Genomic DNA, 18,387 nt, shown 5'->3' with positions numbered 1-18,387 from the left:
ATAGGGAGGGGGGAAAATGCCCTCGGGGGGGTGGGGGGGGGGGGGGGGAATGCCCTCGGGGTGTGGGGGGCAAAAATAGGTATAGGTATATTACTACTTATGTACTGTGATGTGCCCACATGGAAAACTATGACATTGTTTTTTGTCTGAGTAATGCTGCCTTTCAAAGTGAATCAGTGGATCACAATAAAAAAAAAAAAGGCCAATGAATGTCTAACCTCTCAGAATTAAGGATTAATTTTTACAGCAACTTTAGTATATTTAAAAAAAAACATGCAACATTACACCCAAGGCTGTGCCATATCATATCATTCACAATAATACAGATAAACATTTTTTGTGATATAAAAAAGTCATATTTTAATATTATTGCTATAGAAATGTTTATGTTCCATAGAGCTGTTATTCTGCTTCCTTTGACAATTTAGCAATGAAACAGGGAGCTGTTTCAACAACTTGCAACAAAGCGCAGTCATTTTCAAATATTATCCTGCTTAAGATGGAAATATTAAATTGTGTTTCACTGCTTGAAGCAAAAAACACGACATCAGTGACATCTGAATACGTGGCTGTACTCAAGATGCTAGCACCTGGTGATATGTGACCTAAATATAACACGTCCACCAAAGTGCCACTTGAAAAAAGAATATGATAATCTCCTTCATTTACTTATAATTATTGCTTTTTTTATATTGTTCATTTTAGTTTTTTAAAATATCACAATATAATTTTCAGGCTACATTTACCATCAATGATTTTACCTTCATACTATAAGTATGGTGTATCCAATTTCCTTTTTTTTTTTTGTTTTTTTTTTTTGGGTGCCTTCTTGTGAGGGTTGTCTGTTTTCCACATTCTGCAACGGTAAAATACGACTTAGAGGCGGATATTTGTTTTACTTTATGGGCAACAGTTGTCTGCCCTTGTTCTTGCTCGTGACAAAACTCGCCTAGTGTTGACAAAACTCGCCTTATGGTTTAAACTGAGAAAAAAACTCTTTCCCACAGAGGGGGGGGGGCTTTAATAAACTTATTCGAATATGAGCTTTTTCCACTAAGGCTTATTTTATGGGGAGATGTACGAAATTATTTACCGGGTTACAAGCAATGATAATATCGGCTGTTGACTCCTCAGCGTCATCATTTTCTGTCTATTGAGAAAACCCATTGTAAAAGTAATGAAGAAAAGAACTCTACCGCTGTCTCATTCCTCCTTGACCCGCGGTGTGTGTGTGTGTGTGTGTGTGTGTGTGTGTGTGTGTGTGTGTGTGTGTGTGTGTGTGTGTGTGTGTGTGTGTGTGAAACAAGATCGCCTGTCACGGCAATTATGGTTTGTTTTTCAGTCCCTTGTAAAAGGGACTCTCAAAAGGAAAAGTAGTATTCAAAGAAAAGTATTCACTAAGGGATATTTATTCATTTTTACACATACGGGGTAGCCTGTAGGTTACAAGCGGATAGAAAGTTCTTCTTTTCATCACAAGCTATGGTGTAGCCTAAAAATGCAATTTGTTGCTAGGCTGATCATCTTAAAGGTTTTTTTTACTGCGTCTGTATTATAGGAAAATAAAATACTATTGAAAGAAACAGTTCTCTACAGGAAGTCACTCTTTTTTTCCCATTACAAGCGCCGGTGCAGCTTAAGAAAGTAAAATTACATCTGCTATTGTAAAATAAATAAATAAATAAAATACAGAGAAAATTGTCATAATATTGAAACAGAATTCAAACTATGAGTTTGTGGAAAACTAACTGCCGCTCTGTCTCTCTATACAGCACAGAGTCAACTGCTGCTGCATCACCCCTATGCTTCAGCAACCATACCCCTCCCCTCATGCTTAAGGAACATGACGCATCAGGTCTGAAAATGACTAGACACTTCCGGAGTATTTCCGGTAGGGTCGCAAGGTCTGGATCGAGGCCTTCCATAGTAAATATGCTGTATTTGAATATGTCATACTCAAAGCCTTCTTTCCGCGGAGCGGCGGTTGCTTCGGATCTGTTACTGTATACGGGGGTGTCGCTGATAATCGACGAGGACCACTCACTGCTGCTGCCTCCCATGCTAGCGGCCTCGGGAGAGCAGATCTCTTCGCCGTCCAAGTACACAGGAATGCTGCTGGGCTGCAGAATGAAAGGATCCATCTTGCGTCTGTGCCTAGAAATTGTGACGGCCTCCTCTCTGCTTTTATTCCCCTCCCCTGCCGCAGACCCTCCCTCCCTCTAAAAACTTTTTTCTTTTTTTTCCAACAACAGGTGGCGCAACAGGTGGCGCGCTTCCGGGGGTTTCCCCCTCCCTTCTCCGGATGCACCGGGGGTTTCCCCCCTCCCTTCTCCGGATGCAATTCGTCACGCTTAGGGGATCAAATTACACACTTCCGGGGGGGAGGGGGGAGGTCAAAAGGTCATGATTAGGGTCATCAATCAAATTGAATCAAATTTTGTCATAAGCTGTATGGGAGTATCTCTCTACTGTATATTCCTGCCTCTCCCTCAGCCTGGTTCTGCCCAAGGTTAGAAAGGAACTTTTCTTTCCACTGTCAACAACTGCTTGGTCAAAAAGCATAGTTTGTTTGTTGGAGTTTTCTCTCTACCATTGCAAGCTGTTTACCTTACATTATAAAGCCCATTGAGGTGACTGTTGGCATGATTTGGCACATTATAAATCAAATTAAACTGAACTGAATATCACAGCAAACCAAAAGAGAAAACTACTCATTAGGTAGTTCAAACAACAAAATACATAATAAGAAAGAAAGGTCAGGATAGGTAAAACCAATGCGTATGGTGATTTTGACAATTTAAATTTAAATAAAAACAGGTGGAAACTGCCTAAACTGTGTAGAGAACTACAGTCCCTGAACATCAGACTTTTAACTATGTGGTGTCATTATTTCAACCATCAGCAATACAAAAGCCTGACTCTGTAGGTCTGTTAAATACTCCTGACCTATCACAAACTCAAAACAAAACAAAAAAAATCCCCATAGTGATGTAATTCAGTGTTAAACATTTTCCTGTTCACTTTTTTAAAAAAATTATTTGTCATATCCTAAAGGTTTTCCAAATGTAGTCACTAATTGTGCAAACGCAGTAGTCATTCAGTTTGCATCTCAGTATCTCTTGTATCAGTTTGAACCACATGACAAGTGTTCTGATCCTACAACAACCATGATTTCCACAATGCTTTGCAAACACTTTATTACACAAATAACAGTTACTGAAAATAGTACTCTTGCAGCAGAACCAGTGTGTCACAACTAATATTACAGCATTCACATGTAAAACATGGCACCGTGTTAGGAAATCAAACATTATGATATACTGAGGATAAATACAAAAAGAAGTGGTGCAGACTACATAAAAAAGGAAAAAAGAGTAACTGTAACTAAACCTCAGAATCCTGAACAAACTTGAATATTTTGAATAAACAGAAGTCTTCCTCCACTATCTTTGAGCTTCCAGTTAGTGCATGAAGTGTGTTCAGTGAATTTTCCTTAATTAATACACATTAATTTGGACTTCACTTGTTCCGCACTGCTGCCATCAGACTGAATATGTCTTTATTGATTTTTACATATAAATGCTTTTATTGATTAAGTCAGAACACCCAGTTGGTTTAGGCTGCTGGGTAGAACAAGACAAAACAAAACCATATATATTTTGTGTATATATATATTTATAAGCTGGGTTTAGCGTTATTGAAACTTGAGAAGTGGTTCTTCTAAAGCAGGGGTAGGGAACTCCAGGCCTCGAGAGGCCTGCAGGTTTTAGATGTCCTTGATCCAACACAGCTGACTTAAATAGCTAAATTACCTCCTCAACATTTCTTGAAGTTCTCCATAGGCCTGGTAATGACCTAATCATTTGAGTCCGGTGTCGTGACCCAGGGTGAGATCTAAAACCTGCAGGACACCGGCTCTCGAGGACTAACGTTCCCTACCCCTGTTCTAAAGAATGATTAGTGCACAGAGATTCAGGTATATATGAATTTATACACTATAAAATTTTCTGAAGGGAAATAAAATCACTATGATACAAGCTCTACTGGCAGCAATTTTCATCCCATGGTATGTGTTGTTATGGCACGTGATTAAAACAAAAGGCAAGACAGATGCAAAGAGGCACAGGATCATGTGTAAAAAAAAAAAAAAAAAACTGATCCAACTTAAGATTAAGTGAAAAATTGAAATGATAATGAAACGGTGTAAAATCATTGTGTTTAAGGGTAGAAGTAACCATATGTCAACCACTAACATGGTGACGATAACAGTGTTTGCGCCGTCCACTACATTTCCTTTTCAATGCAACAAGCACAATGACCAGCAAAAGTGGCAGTAAGTAGGTTACCATATAGATAACACAATAACTGAAACTGCAAACAAGATCAGATGTTTTAAATTTGGGAAACTTTCCCAGAGAAAGCAATCTTTTATGAACAAGTAATTTATTAAGTGATATTATCAAATCATAATATAGTGACCAACAGATTGAATAAACTGATTAGAGAGGCTGGCTGTGTGATTGGCTGCAAACTGGACACATTTGAAGCATTGGTTCAGGTTGTCACCATTGTCCATTATGGATAATCCTGACCAATCACTGCACCAGCTACTCTAACAAACAGATTTAGCTCTGCTGCTACAAAAACAGATATAGGAAATCTTTTATATGCCATCTCCCTCTATAACACTATATATGTCTGACCATACATTATTATAATTATAGTTAGTCATTTCAGTGGCTGTAAAAAAAAAAAGAATTTCCCAAATACAGGATTAAAACATTTTTTTCTCATCAAATCTCATATGCAGTGGGTTTCACCACACAAGCAATTTTTATTCAAGTGAGTGTGATATTTAAATGCATCTTGTGTAGTCTCTGTCTGGTCTTGCGTATTATTACAAACATTTCATCAACTGTTGTTGTGATTTGGTGCTGTATAAATAAAACTGAAAAAAATGAATTGACAATATTTCAAACAATATCACATGAAATGCCACTTTTGCTAAAAACTTGACAAACAGAAAAATGACAGAATTCATCAGAGTATTTTTTCGCCATGAACAGCAAGAATATAGCTGGCGAGGAAGCCAAGTCCATAATGACTAGAGTGAGAGCTACATTATGGTGCAGGACAGTTGGAGGCTGATTAATCACCATCAAGATGAATCCTTTGTTAATAAAACAAAGGGAATGCATGTTAAAAAAAAAAAACAAACAAAAACACTGACTTTGAAGGCAGACAGCAATCTAACATCAGCCTTTAACAGCTAATGGGGAAACGATCTCATTCTTTTAACAGATTTGCATTGTTATTTTAAGGCCAAAACCAACTCCAGATTTTTCAAAAATATTGTTAATAATCTCAGTAAAAGCAGGTTTGATTTGGGGAAATGAAATGAGTGACACTGTGACATGAGTAGATTATGCCAGAAAAGACTGTATGAATACCATAGCTGAATTAAATAAATAACTTATCAAAATATTTTTACATACAATAACACACACACACACATTGGCAGCTGGTACAACAGTTACACATGTGATGAATAACTACATCAGCGATTTTAGCAGAAGGTTGGTGGAAGGTTTGCAGTTGGCCCCAGAACATCTAAGAGGAGGACTGAGGCGGCGGCAGAGCAGAGTATTCCTCATTTTCAGAGTCACTGCTGTCCTCATCATTTCTCTCTTGGTCACTGCCTTCAGTACTCAGCTGGTCAAAGCCCTGACGACTATAACCCTTATGGGATGGAAAGAAGTTTCCCAGATTCAGACTGCCCACTGCTTTACCTAGTAAAGGTTAAATACCAGAGAGGAGGAAATGAAGATGTCAATATGACGATAAAAATCTACAGAGTTAAGAGAAATAATTCTCAACTTAGAATGATGGCTTCAGTTTACACACTGGCAGTGCATTATATTGAGGATATTCATTCATCCCTGTGTAAAGCTATGGTCAATAAGATGATGACATAAGAGAGGCTCTATTTTCATTTTCTGAAATGTTTTCTAGCCTGGTCATGCCTTCAACAGACACTAATGAAGATGAATGAACACTGCTTTAGACATAATGTGGTAAAGGAAGGGGCAGAAGGGGGTTAAATGTTAAAAGTTTGTACATATGACTGACATTTTACAATATTTTTCCTTAATAATGGTTTAGTATCAAAACATTTTTTTTAAAGAAGACAAAAGAGAAGAAAGAAGGAAGAGTGATAACCTAAATTTGTGTTGGTTACAAGTAAATGGGTCTTAGCTAAAACAAAGTCAATAAATGATCTTCTCTCATAGCCTGTCGGTACTGCAAAACTATTGTTTTTTTGTGACAGCTGAACTTTACAGTATGAGCATACTACTGGAAATCCAGCTGAATATATTCGGTAGTTAGTATATCTGACAAATGAAAAAAATACATGAAGTATCTTAAACCTTATATTAAAAAAAAACGAAGTCTGGTATTTATTAAATATTTAATGTAATGTAAACAACATACCCCTTATTTTTCCCAAAATGCCTCTCACCGAGCTGGGTTCAGATTTGACCTCATGTTGATCTGCAAATGTTCAACAGTATTACCTTTAATGTTCATTGACTGTTAAGATAACCAAAGACAAGAGAGGAAACAGAGCAGAACAATGTGCACTGACTATAGCAAGAAGACAATGCAGTCAACAGTAGTTAAAATGGCCTAATTTCTATCTCATTTGTTGTTCAATATTAAAAACGAATGGATTTTCTGCACAGACTCCCATGGGTGTTTTCATACATACTTTTTTTCCTCCAGGAAATGAAGACTCCTATGGAGATCACAACAACCAGAGGAATGAGCAGCAGGGTGGTGATGATGACTGGGAGTACACGCTCTCCTTTGTTAAGCTTAGCTGGACTCTTCCTCTCTTTGTCTGCCTCTAACTGTGGTTGAGTTTTTTGGACCACAGTTTGCTTCTCTTGGATGGCTGCGGTCTTTGAGGTGTCTTGCTTTACCTTAGTTTGGACAACGGCGTCCATTTCTATAGTGAGAGACATATTCTAGTTATCAGTGTTCCTTTTACACCAGTTCTGTAAAGCCTCAAAGATCCCAGCAACCACAACTGATAAGTGTGTGGCTGTAGCTCTGGAGGTAGAGCAGGTCACCTACTGATCAGAAGGTTGGTGGTTCAATCCCAAGCTCCTCCAGTCTGCATGCCAAATATCCTTGGGCAAGATACTAACCCCAAGTTGCTCTCCGATGCATCCATCGGAGTGTGAATGTGGTTAGACAGCACTCAGTTTGGAGACAGTGCTTGTGAGAATGGGTGTAATTGGGTAAATGTGAGAGAGTAGAAAAGCACTATATAAGAATCAATCCAATAACAAAGGTATTTTTATCACAAGCAATTGTGTCACCAGTCAACTGTGACGACCTTATGATACGTTACTTCCTTTGTGATGCCAGCTGAAGCAAACCTTTGATTCCTAGGTCTAGGCTGCTGGGGGCTTCCGATGACGAGTGTTTCTTATTCACTCATTTGCTTCACTCACAATGTGCTTACTGTTAGGAATAAAATGATTAAGTAAAGCTGTTTTTGTGATTTATATACATTTTGCAATTGTGACCATTAAGAGTTGGCACTCCATGTAATAAGGGTCAAAAGCATCAATTCAGTGCTATGATTGAATTGAATATTAGTTATTATTAATCTCTGGCTTTCTTCCACAGTTTTTCTTTGTTCCTCCTCATTCTTCCTCTCACCACCACGCAGATGGCTGCCTCTCCTCTTTAAAAAAAAGGGAGTTTTTCCTTTCCACTATTGCCAAAGTGCTTGCTCAAAGCGGGTCATCTGATTGCTGGGGTTTTCTCAGTAGGATACAATAATCTATTAACTGGTCTGTCTGATCATTATATGATTTTAACTGTTAGGAAATTGACTAAAAAACAACTGCAGTATTTTAGTACAAACAACCCTGGCCATGTAAAGACATTTAATCCCAAGTCTGAAACTGTAAAACTTGAACAGGAGTTTGCAAATTGCAATTGGGATCATCTTATAAAAATAGATGATTAAATTTGATAAATTAGCTTTTTCAAAGCAAGCAGATGATTGGTTTGAGTCGTATCTTCTTCAAAAGAGAGCAGAGTGAGGGTTGATAAAGGAAAGTCATCCATGTTGGAAAATAGAATGGGTATTCCTCAAGGATCTGTTCTTGGCCCATTGCTGTTTAGTTTGTTTAGGTGATGACTGGCGTCTTACTACTGGCAACGGCTCTATTCATCAGACTATCCTACCTGGAAGACGGCAGAAACCCATACACAAGCCGAGATAAGAGATGGACACACGACAACTTCCATCTAATGGACATGATACAAGACTAAATCTATCCGTGGATGAAAATTGCCTGATACAGATACGTGCTTAACAGGACCACAGAGAAAGACTGCTACGTGTGCTCACACATAAAGAGCACATCAAAATACCTAACCATATATGGGAAACACGCTGGAACATGTGCACTAATTCTGATCTCTGATCACACCTTCAGAATGACTTGTGTAAACTGCACATCAACATCAACATCCTCATCCAGGAAGGAACGCTCTCAGAATTGCTGTAATGCAACATCGAGTAGCACTGGACATGATCCTGGCTGAGAAAAGGGAATTGTGCGTCTTATTCAACACCGTGTGCTGGACCTTCATACCAGATAATGTACATTCTTTAAACATGGCTTCAGATGCCATAGAGACTGTTGATCGGCGTTGGACTTTTCCTGATTTTATTTTATTTTATTTCATTTCATTTCGTTTTATTTTATTTGTTTTATTTTGTTTTGCTTTTCTTTACTTGTATTATACCTTGTTTAAAGGCTGTAATCCCATAGATGATAAGTTTATTACTCACAGCATATGCAGATGTACCCGAACCGATGAAGATCATGAAGTCTTTCTTTTCCTATTTGTAATATGAAGATGAAGTGCAACTAATGATGTAATAACTGTAAATGTGAAAGACAAGTAGTTACTTACTGATGACTAGTACATTTCATTCTCTGTTCAACAGGTGGGAATGTCAAGAGATTTTTGTTTTTACATAATTTGATCAGCTTCATGAAATGTGTTTTTCTTGTTTACTAAGCAATCTAAATGTCTATGTGACTTTTCACCTATGATGAACTTATCCAGCTACCGAACCACTTCCTGTTTTTAGAGAACAGATGTAGAAAAGGGAAATAACCCGTTGCTTTGAGTCTGTGCAAAGACCTGACAGGAAACTGCAGGTTTGCAGAGCGTGCTTTTTCAGAAGTGAAGCTATAATCTTAAGTGTGTATGCGCTGATTCTGTTGATTCTGAGTGATGTTGTTATTTTTACACACACATACACACACACACACACACACACACACACACACACACACACACACACACACACACACACACACACAGACATGTATAAAATAAAGTACGCAGGCAGTTGCGGCGCGCAATTCGCAGGGTGCGTTCGTTGCTGCCCACGCGTGTAAAAACGACTGCAGTGTTTTCTAACTCAGGTGTCTAAGCTGAAGAATTACAGGGTGATTTAAAGAAATCCCCTATCAAAATGCTTTGCCTGCCAGTTGTCCAAAAGCAGTGCTGGGACTAACACGTTATTAACTTCATCATTATTGTGGTAACGAGCACGGTAACTAGTTATTATACTAAAATCAGGAACGCGTTAGTCGTTACTGGGATTTAGATAGGGTCATTGTTCATTACTTCGTGTGGTGGCTATGCGGAGCTTCCACAGATTCAGTAACATTAGCAAGTGGTGGAGGCCAGCAGGTGGATGAGGGAAAGGGGACGCAGGAGGAGCAGAGACCTGAGGCGGCCGCGGGGCCGAGTGTGAACTGAACTTCAGGTAAGAAGTTATGACCTGCAGTCTCTCTGGGTCAGATATAAACCAAGTTTAGGTGGAGTTTATTTTCGTTATGCTGACTTTTTCCGTACGGCGTACTAGCTAGCATGCCGGAGTTTCTATACAGCTCATTTTGTTCATAAGGTTAATTATTAGAGTTGCCAATTGTACCGTAAAAAACAGAATCGTCTCGTATTCAGAGAAAATATTACGCGTTTCGTTTTGAGGTGAAAAGGAGCACGGTTTGTCCCGTACTTTAGCTACAATAAAAAAGACACAAAGCTGGAGCTGCACAGCTGCCTCTTCTCCTCTCATTCTCTCCCCTCCCTCTCCCGTTTCTACTTCAGTCACGAAACTGACCAATGATCAGCTGATCGGCTTTTCTCTCTTGTTTGTTTATCTCCTACTTTGCGCTAGAAAGAGGAAACCAGCGGATGTCGCGCTAAACAACAGCAGCACGTTTAAGCTTGATTTTTTATGCAATTTTTGCAAAGCTATATGTGGAAGGAAACTGTGACCTAGGCCAAGCTGATGGCATAAGATGTAAGTACAGCTCATCCGGTTTCATATGCAAAAAAAAAAAAATTGCGCTAGCTCACGTGGTTGCAGTGCTACCGGGATTTAAAAATAGTTACGCAAAATGGAGCATGTCCGCTCCGACCGGCTTTAAAGGGTTAATGTATAAATAGGCTGGCCCCAGAGTGTCTTAATAGATACACACAAAGACAAGATATAGTAATTGTATTACTAGGAGCATGGTGAACAGCAACTGCAAGATATCATATTGCAGATCTAAATTTGTTCTTTCAGCATTTTCAATAGAGGCTTGCCATCTGTTGAACACACTTCCAACCAGTGATGGGAATAACGGTGTTACAAGTAACGGCGTAACGAGTAATCTAACTAATTACTATTCCTATCGTTACAACGCCGTCACAGTTACTAACAAGAAAATGCAGTCTGTTACTATTTTTCAACAAACAGACGGTTGAAGCTGTGTTCAGCTTACCGCATCTTATATCAGCTGCACGGAAGTAGCTGACTATGCAAGTAATCTGGACGCTACAGCTTTAACCATCTGCGCGCGCTCCCGCGGATGATAATCACGATCACTGTCTAGCACAACACCTGGAACTCAGGGGGCAAAACAATCGCATAAGTGCTCTTGTTTGACTGAGGAAGAATAAAGTAGTCGTGGTAAGCCAATCACATGACCACTTAAAGACAAAGCAAGAAGATGATATATACCAGTTTTTAAATTGTGTTGATAGGCCACGAGTCATGATAAACAATATATACGCGGCGTTTTTTCCTCAATAGTTTCGTCACGTTTACTGTCTAAGGACAGTGCTAGCAAGCACTCTCTGCTTGTGATGTTTAGCATGTTTGGAGTGTGTAGTTAATGTGTTGTCTTGCGTAGTTAGTGTGTAGTGTTGTGGATAGTTTTGTGTAGTGTTGTGGATAGTTTTGTGTTGTGTTGTGGATAGTTTTGTGTTGTGTTGTGGATAGTTTTGTGTTGTGTTGTGGATAGTTTTGTGTCGTGTGTCAGAACAATGAGGCGAGTGCTGTCTCCAGGTAGAAAAAGGAGTGATACACCTGCTGCTGTCAAACCTGCACCTGCGATGTCTTCTTTATTATAGTGGACAGAAATTATTTTTTTGGGAGTGGCACAAATAATTTGTGTGGCATCTTATTGAATGCAGAACAGCTGATTGTTCTGTAAATAGTTTGAAATGGTTATTTAAAAAAATCAAGGTAAAAGGTAAATGGATGCAATAATGGATAACTTTGTTGTTTGCAACACTTGTGCATAGGATTTTAAAATTGACAATTTATACTTGCATTTAAGGTTATGAAATATGATTCATTAAACATGTTCGTGGTTGTTAGAGTATAACCTTTATAAAAATATAACCTTTTCTACTCTGATTTTATGTTTTTTGTCTGATTTTAGATCAATTGTGTTAATACAGTATGTCAAAATGAAAACATAACTGTAAATTCAGACATGTGAGGTTGTGCTGACAAGGATGATACCAAACTAGGCAAAGTAAATAGTTTTTAAAGGTAAAATGTGGAGGGAAAACCAAAAGTAGTTCAAAATGGCCAATTATACCCTGGACCCAGAGGGTTAAACGTTTTTTTTAAAGTAACACAATAGCTACTTTTCAAGTAATTAATTACTTTTAGAATATTGTAACTAAGTTACTAACTCAGTTACTTTTTTGAAGAAGTAGTAACTATAATTAATTACTTTTTCAAAGTAACTTGCCCAACACTGCTTCCAACTACGTAATGATTTTTGTTATTGCTTTTGTTGTTTTTTCATTTATTGTCTATTAATTGTAGTTGTATTTATGATGTATTTTGGTTTTATGAAAATATATGTTTTATTGTAAAATGTATGTATTGTGATTGTAAGACCAACAAGGGACAATGGTTTTTACTAGGATAGCAATAGCTATAAACTTATGTGTGTTACATCAGTTTCATGTTTTGTACTTGGACTATGTTAAACTGCACAGTCCTTTTTAAAGAAATAAAACAATAAAAGCCACAAATACCATTCTGGTGTAATATAAATAGAATTGAACTGGATTGAAAAATTCCTTGATTCCTTAAAAAAATCCTTGCCATATATATAAATATTTCAGGTCTAAAAAATGGTATATAGCTGTTGAAAGAAAGAGGGGCATCCTAGTTAATGGAAAACGCAAGACATAGGTGAAGGAAAGCGATTTCACAGTTTTTCTGTGATTGCCTTGTAGCCTTCCCTGACAATTTCACTATTTGGAATTCTTAAACTTCCTTTCTTGTAAGTGTGATGGATATCACCTTAACACTGTTTCAGAATGTCCAAAAGCAGTCATGTCATGCTGTGGAATTCTTCAAAGGTTGTAGCAATGGTACATGGTGACCTTAATCTGACATTAATATTCAAAAATATCCCATATAGGCAATGAATTTTGTATTCTGAATGCGATTATAGGCAGCATGGTGGCACGGTGGTTAGCACTGTTGCTGCACAGCAAGAAGGTCCTGAGTTCAACTCTTTCTGTGTGGAATTTGCATTTTCTCCCCGTGTTTGTATGGGGAGCGTGAATGGTTGTCTGTTTCTGTGTGTTAGCCCTGCGACAGACTGGCGACCTGTCCGCGGTGTACCCCGCCTCTCGCCCTATGACAGCTGGGATAGGCTCCAGCGCCCCCCGCGACCCTAAAAAGGATAAGTGGAAGCGAATGGATGGATGGATGGATGAATAAATGAGATTATATACCTTAGAAGACATTATGCTTTGCGCTAAGGCAATGCAGATGGATTGGTTCGTATATAGTGCTTTTCTACTCTGAGCTCCACTCAAAGAGAGAGCAACCTGGGGTTAATATCTTGCCAAAGGATATTTGGCATGCAGACTGGAGCAGACTAGGATTGAACCACCAACCTTCAGGTTAGTCGGTGACCTGCTCAACCACCTGAGCTTACAGCCACCCCCCTTAAGTGCCATCTATACACTATGATTGTGATATGTGAGCGAGTGATATGATTCACTCGTTGCACATTGCTTGCATTGGTTGCTAGTACACATTCCAGTTTCCTATGCCAAAAGTGTCAGTCAACATTTTCCTTTGATCTCATTAGGTCGCAATTTAAGTGGTTGCCTCAAAGTTAGGAAACTTTTAATTTGAAACCTTTTTCTTTTCAAATCACTATTTATTCCATCAGGCATCACTAGAAGTCACATCTTAAATGTCTGTGACTCACTGTTATGAATAGCTGCCTGCCCCTTATGGATTCAAAGATTATGTACCTGCTGCCTCCAGGTATCCAATTACTGACCTTCAAGTTCTTGAACTTCAATTCCAGCTTTCTTGACAGAATGATGCAACTCTTGAAAATAAAAGGCAATAATTAAAACAAAAAAAATAATTGATGTATACAACCTAGTACTACTGTTCATCTGCAAAGCCAACAAAGAAGCAACCATAATTCAAGTCTTATAAGTCCAAAATAAATTAATCAATCAAAATTGGACTTAATACCCAAACATACTGTATGATAGATTTTGCTAGAACAATTAAAAGTTGGCAGCATTATTTTGATGAAGATAAACTTACTCTCTGTTGTAAACTTGTAGACGGATTTGCTGCTGGCATCCCCAACAAAAACACTGCCATCCCTAGTTTCAGCTATATCGTGAGGCATTTTGAACTCCTGCAATTGAAAGAGAAATACAAGTCACTTAAATTCTAGACAACATAATGACCCACCATTAAACTTCTTAGTAGTTTAAGGTGGGTCACATTATTGTGTGGTCCACACAGTAATGTGTGAACCACACACATTACTGTGTGGTTCAGAATGTACGCAATACTTTGGACAACTGCAAACAGATTTAGCTAAAATTTTGTTAACACTGGGATGACGGAAACTCAAGAGTTTTCTATTGCAGGAAAAGCATTAACTTAAACTCTTATCATGGTAATAGAAGCTGAACTGAATCTGCTCATTTCCAGGTTTTCTTCAACAAACTGACTCTTGTTCACTCTTTCAATGATATTGTGGCCCGGGGCATTGTTGGAGGCAGAGTGGTTCAAGGTTAGGTGTGTTCACGGGGATGTTCACTGTAGTATCCTACAGTGCCATTGCTTATTAAATTTAAGGGCAAAATGCATAGAGTGAAAGCTGCAGTTGGTTCGCACTTATTGCATTTCCTGATTCCGGGAACTGGCCCGGGTTTAATAACCTGTTGGGCCATTATGTGACAATGCGACCATGACAGTGTAGTGTCTGCACTGTCCTGGTCCTAGGTCATTTGACCCAGTGTTTTAAGTTTTCTTGTGTTTTGATTTTGTATTGTTATTTATGTTTAGCTCCACTTTATTACTCTTGAGTTTATTCTGTAGTGTCTACGTGGTTTTGTTTGGCTTTTTGATTATAGATTGCCTCTTTTGTCTTTGCCCTTTATGTCTCTCTCTGTGTGTCAGTCTTTGTATATTTTGTCTGAGTTCTTGTGTCTGGTTTCCCTTCCCTTCTCATGTTTCATTCTATCGTCCCCCTGCTTGTGATGTTTATCAATGTTTCCCCAGTCTGTCATGTTTCTCTCGTCTCCTCTCACACTCCCTCGTGCTCTTTCGTGTTCCTTTGCTTCCTCTCGTCTGCCTCTCCTTCACTCCCGTGTCATGTTCCTCAGTTTCCTGTTTTGTCATGCAGGCCTTATGTCAAGAGATTTTTGTTTTTATATAATTTGATCAGCTTCATGAAATGTGTTTTTCTGTTTTTTAAGCAATCTACATGTCTATGTGACTTTTCACCTAATAACTTTGTGATGAACTTATTCAGCTACTAAAACCACTTCCCGTTTTTAGAGAACAGATGTAGAAAAGGGAAATAACCCGAAGCTATAATCTTAAGTGTGCATGTGCTGATTCTGTTGATTCTGAGTGACGTTATTTTTACACACACACACACACACACACACACACACACACACACACACACACACACACACACACACACACACACACAGATATAAGACCTATAAATAAAGAATGCAGGCAGTGGCCAGCCGCAGATCTCAGAAGTGACTGCCCACGCGTGTAAAGACGAGTGCAGTCTTTGTGTTTTCTAACTCAGGTGTTTTAGCTGAAGAATTACAGGGTGATTTAAAGAAATCCCCTGTCACCTTACATTTTCATGTTTGGTGTGTCTAGTTTTACTTGCCCTGTGGTGTCATGTTAATTCTTGTCAGCTGTGTCCCCCGTGTGTTCTCACTTTTCTCATTAGCCTTCTGTGTATTTACAGTGGCTTGCAAAAGTATTCGGCCCCCTTGAACTTTTCCACATTTTGTCACATTACAGCCACAAACGCGAATAAATTTTAATGGAATTCCACATGAAAGACCAACACAAAGTGGTGTACATGTGAGAAGTGGAACGAAAATCATACATGATTCCAAACATTTTTTACACATAAATAACTGCAAAGTGGGGTGTGCGTAATTATTCCGAAACCAACTCCGGGGAAGAGTAGGATGATTCACCCCACGGAAGATTTCCACTAGAGCAGGCTTGTGACGACACCCTACACCTGAGCTTTTGACCAAGGGATTGAAATTGATGGTAACTTTGTGCGCCCTGAAGCCATGTAGACACATGCTTTGTATTAAATAATTTATCGAGTAAGTCGTGACACTCGCATATGGGTAATGACAAAACTTGGGGGCGAATAATGGCCTGATTTTATTGGCCAGGCATCCAGGTGAATTTGTGCCGGTGGTGTGCATCCTGCCTGGAGCGTCAGATAGTTAAAAATCCCGCCATTCCAAAACCCCCTTTGCTCTCGTTACTATTGATGGAGGTCATGTTCAAGTGCACTTGCATGGACCTCATTGGGCCATTTCACTGGAGTGCATGCGGCTTTGTATTAGTTCTGATGGATTATGCAACACGATGTCCTGAGGCCGTGCAGTTGCTCTTTCAGGTAATCTCCTGAGTTGGTATCCCGAAAGAGATCTTGACTGAACAGGGCACACAGGGCACATGTCTTGCACACTAAAGGAGCTGTAGGAATTACTGGGCATTAAATCTGTTTGGACCAGTGCCTACCACCTTCAGACTGACAGGTTGGTGGAGCGGCTGAATAAAATTTTAAAGTTGGACTTGATTAAGGAAAACTGGGAGGAAGGTCCAAGCCCAGCGAAAAATAAGAAATTCAATACGTCCTGGACCTGAGAGCAAAGCTACACAATCTGGGGAGGTTATGATGGGAGAATTTGCTCCATGTCTAGGAATTTCAGCAGCGCCTGTACAACCTAAGGGCTAACGTTTTCACCAGGAGATAAAGTGCTTGTGTTACTCTCATCTTCTAGCTTGAAATTACTCACCAATTGGCTACATGAAGGGTCCTTCCTTCATGTCACACAGCGACATGGAAAATATGTTTCACTCCTTTTTGCAGCGGCCTTCTTGATGTCAGATCTGTAGCATGATGTCTTGATAGCTCAAAATGCACTAAAATATTTTTAGACAATGTTCCCTAATCACTTTGACCATTCACCATAATTGCCTTCCAGCAACTGCCTACACTTCCCACAAAAACATAAATCAAGTTGAAGGAATACTTGGGAGAGAAGAACCAGAGGCACAGGTACAAGGGGACATAGAAATAGAAGTACTTCCACAGAGATCTTAAAATAGCAGACGCAGGCAGGCTTTTGATTTCAATAGACCTGTTATTAGAACATTTTGGGGGGGAAAGAACCTTTGATTGTATTAAAAAGTGTTTTTACCTTTTTGTTAGGGCTAAAGGTGTCCAAAATATCCTTGGTTGAATAATCTATAACAAAACCTCTAATTGGAACTGGACGAGATAGCGATTCCCCATTTACTGCAAAAATCAAGCCATCTTCACATAGAAGAAAGACACACACACACACACACACACACACACACACAAATTGTTAAGCATGTATACATGTAAAGCAGGAAGAGAGTTGTTGAGTAATAAAATAAATAAAAAGAACTTGGATATTAGTTCCGAGTACGCATAAAGCTTGTAAACACCGGATCTACATGTTTTTGCTAGAGGATGTCATTGTGACCTAACACAACAAAGGATGAACATTGATTAACATTAAAAAAAAATAATAATATTGAGGACACCACTTAGACTGAAAAGTAAAAAAAAAACTGCAGAAGGTATGCACAAAAATATATTTTACAATAGCTTATTGCAGTAAGCAGCAAGAAAACAAGCTTAAGAGGAAACAATACGACTACTGACTTCTACTGAGTATTCAGTAAACTTACCCCCAGTAGGGCTGTAGGAGATAGCAAACACTTCCCCTCCAAATTCATCTTTTTTAATTTCCTTGACAAACTCTCCAGTTTCTGCTATAAAGCACTGGATGCGTCCATTCTCTCTATCTGCCACACAAATTTCCTTTTTATCAGGAAGTAACACCAGGCTGTGGGGAATATGAAAAGGTATTCGCCTTCTCCTGTCTGATGAGCCTATAGTCCAAAAAATAAGACAAGGTTAAAATAATGTAAATTGTGTCTGGAGACACTATGGTAGCAGTAATCTCTTAACCTTCTGGATCTATTTATGTTAGTTTCATAAATCAAGAAACAGCAATGTTTGCAAATACAGCTTTGCATTTGAAATTGATACATGTATACTCCACAGCTAACACAAGTATAACTAATTAAAATCTCCACAAAAACTTGTGTGGCAGAATAATAAAGAAATTATATTTTATGAGATGTCACCTTAGTGTCTAATACTTCTTACTACTTGTATGGTTTAAGCATTGTAGCAAATAGGCTAATATCCAAGCTTTGCAGAGTGTGTGTGTGTGTGTGTGTGTGTGTGTGTGTGTGGCTGGTGAGATACCTGCACCCCACTCAGACAGGTATTTGCCATCAGCAGAGAACTTAATTATCCTGGCATTACAGTAACCATCAGAGACAAAGATGTTCCCACTTTCAGTGTCAACTGCCACATCAGTGGGCTGGCAGAA

General features: G+C 38.8%; 1 protein-coding gene across 4 annotated transcripts in view; it reads right to left on the bottom strand.

Annotated features, from left to right (window-relative positions):
* Positions 1 to 3,162: 3,162 nt before the first annotated feature.
* Positions 3,163 to 18,387, bottom strand: part of pam (peptidylglycine alpha-amidating monooxygenase) — a 57,500-nt gene continuing 42,275 nt past the window's right edge. For all 4 annotated transcript variants that reach the window (XM_080875395.1, XM_080875397.1, XM_080875396.1 and 1 more), the window contains exons 19-26: positions 18,261 to 18,387; positions 17,675 to 17,878; positions 17,155 to 17,270; positions 13,982 to 14,078; positions 13,704 to 13,754; positions 6,770 to 7,009; positions 6,493 to 6,552; positions 3,163 to 5,789 (exon numbers count right to left, since the gene is read on the bottom strand). In XM_080875395.1, coding sequence (XP_080731521.1) covers positions 5,611 to 5,789; positions 6,493 to 6,552; positions 6,770 to 7,009; positions 13,704 to 13,754; positions 13,982 to 14,078; positions 17,155 to 17,270; positions 17,675 to 17,878; positions 18,261 to 18,387 — 1,074 coding nt within the window. In that variant the 3' untranslated portion in view covers positions 3,163 to 5,610. The remainder of the gene's footprint in view (positions 5,790 to 6,492; positions 6,553 to 6,769; positions 7,010 to 13,703; positions 13,755 to 13,981; positions 14,079 to 17,154; positions 17,271 to 17,674; positions 17,879 to 18,260) is intronic.

Source organism: Rhamphochromis sp. 'chilingali' (assembly GCF_963969265.1).
Source record: "Rhamphochromis sp. 'chilingali' genome assembly, chromosome: 2".
In the NCBI taxonomy this organism is placed as follows: Eukaryota; Metazoa; Chordata; class Actinopteri; order Cichliformes; family Cichlidae; genus Rhamphochromis; species Rhamphochromis sp. 'chilingali'.
The sequence above is the reverse complement of the archived record's forward strand: the minus strand, read 5'-3'. Positions and strand labels throughout refer to the sequence as shown.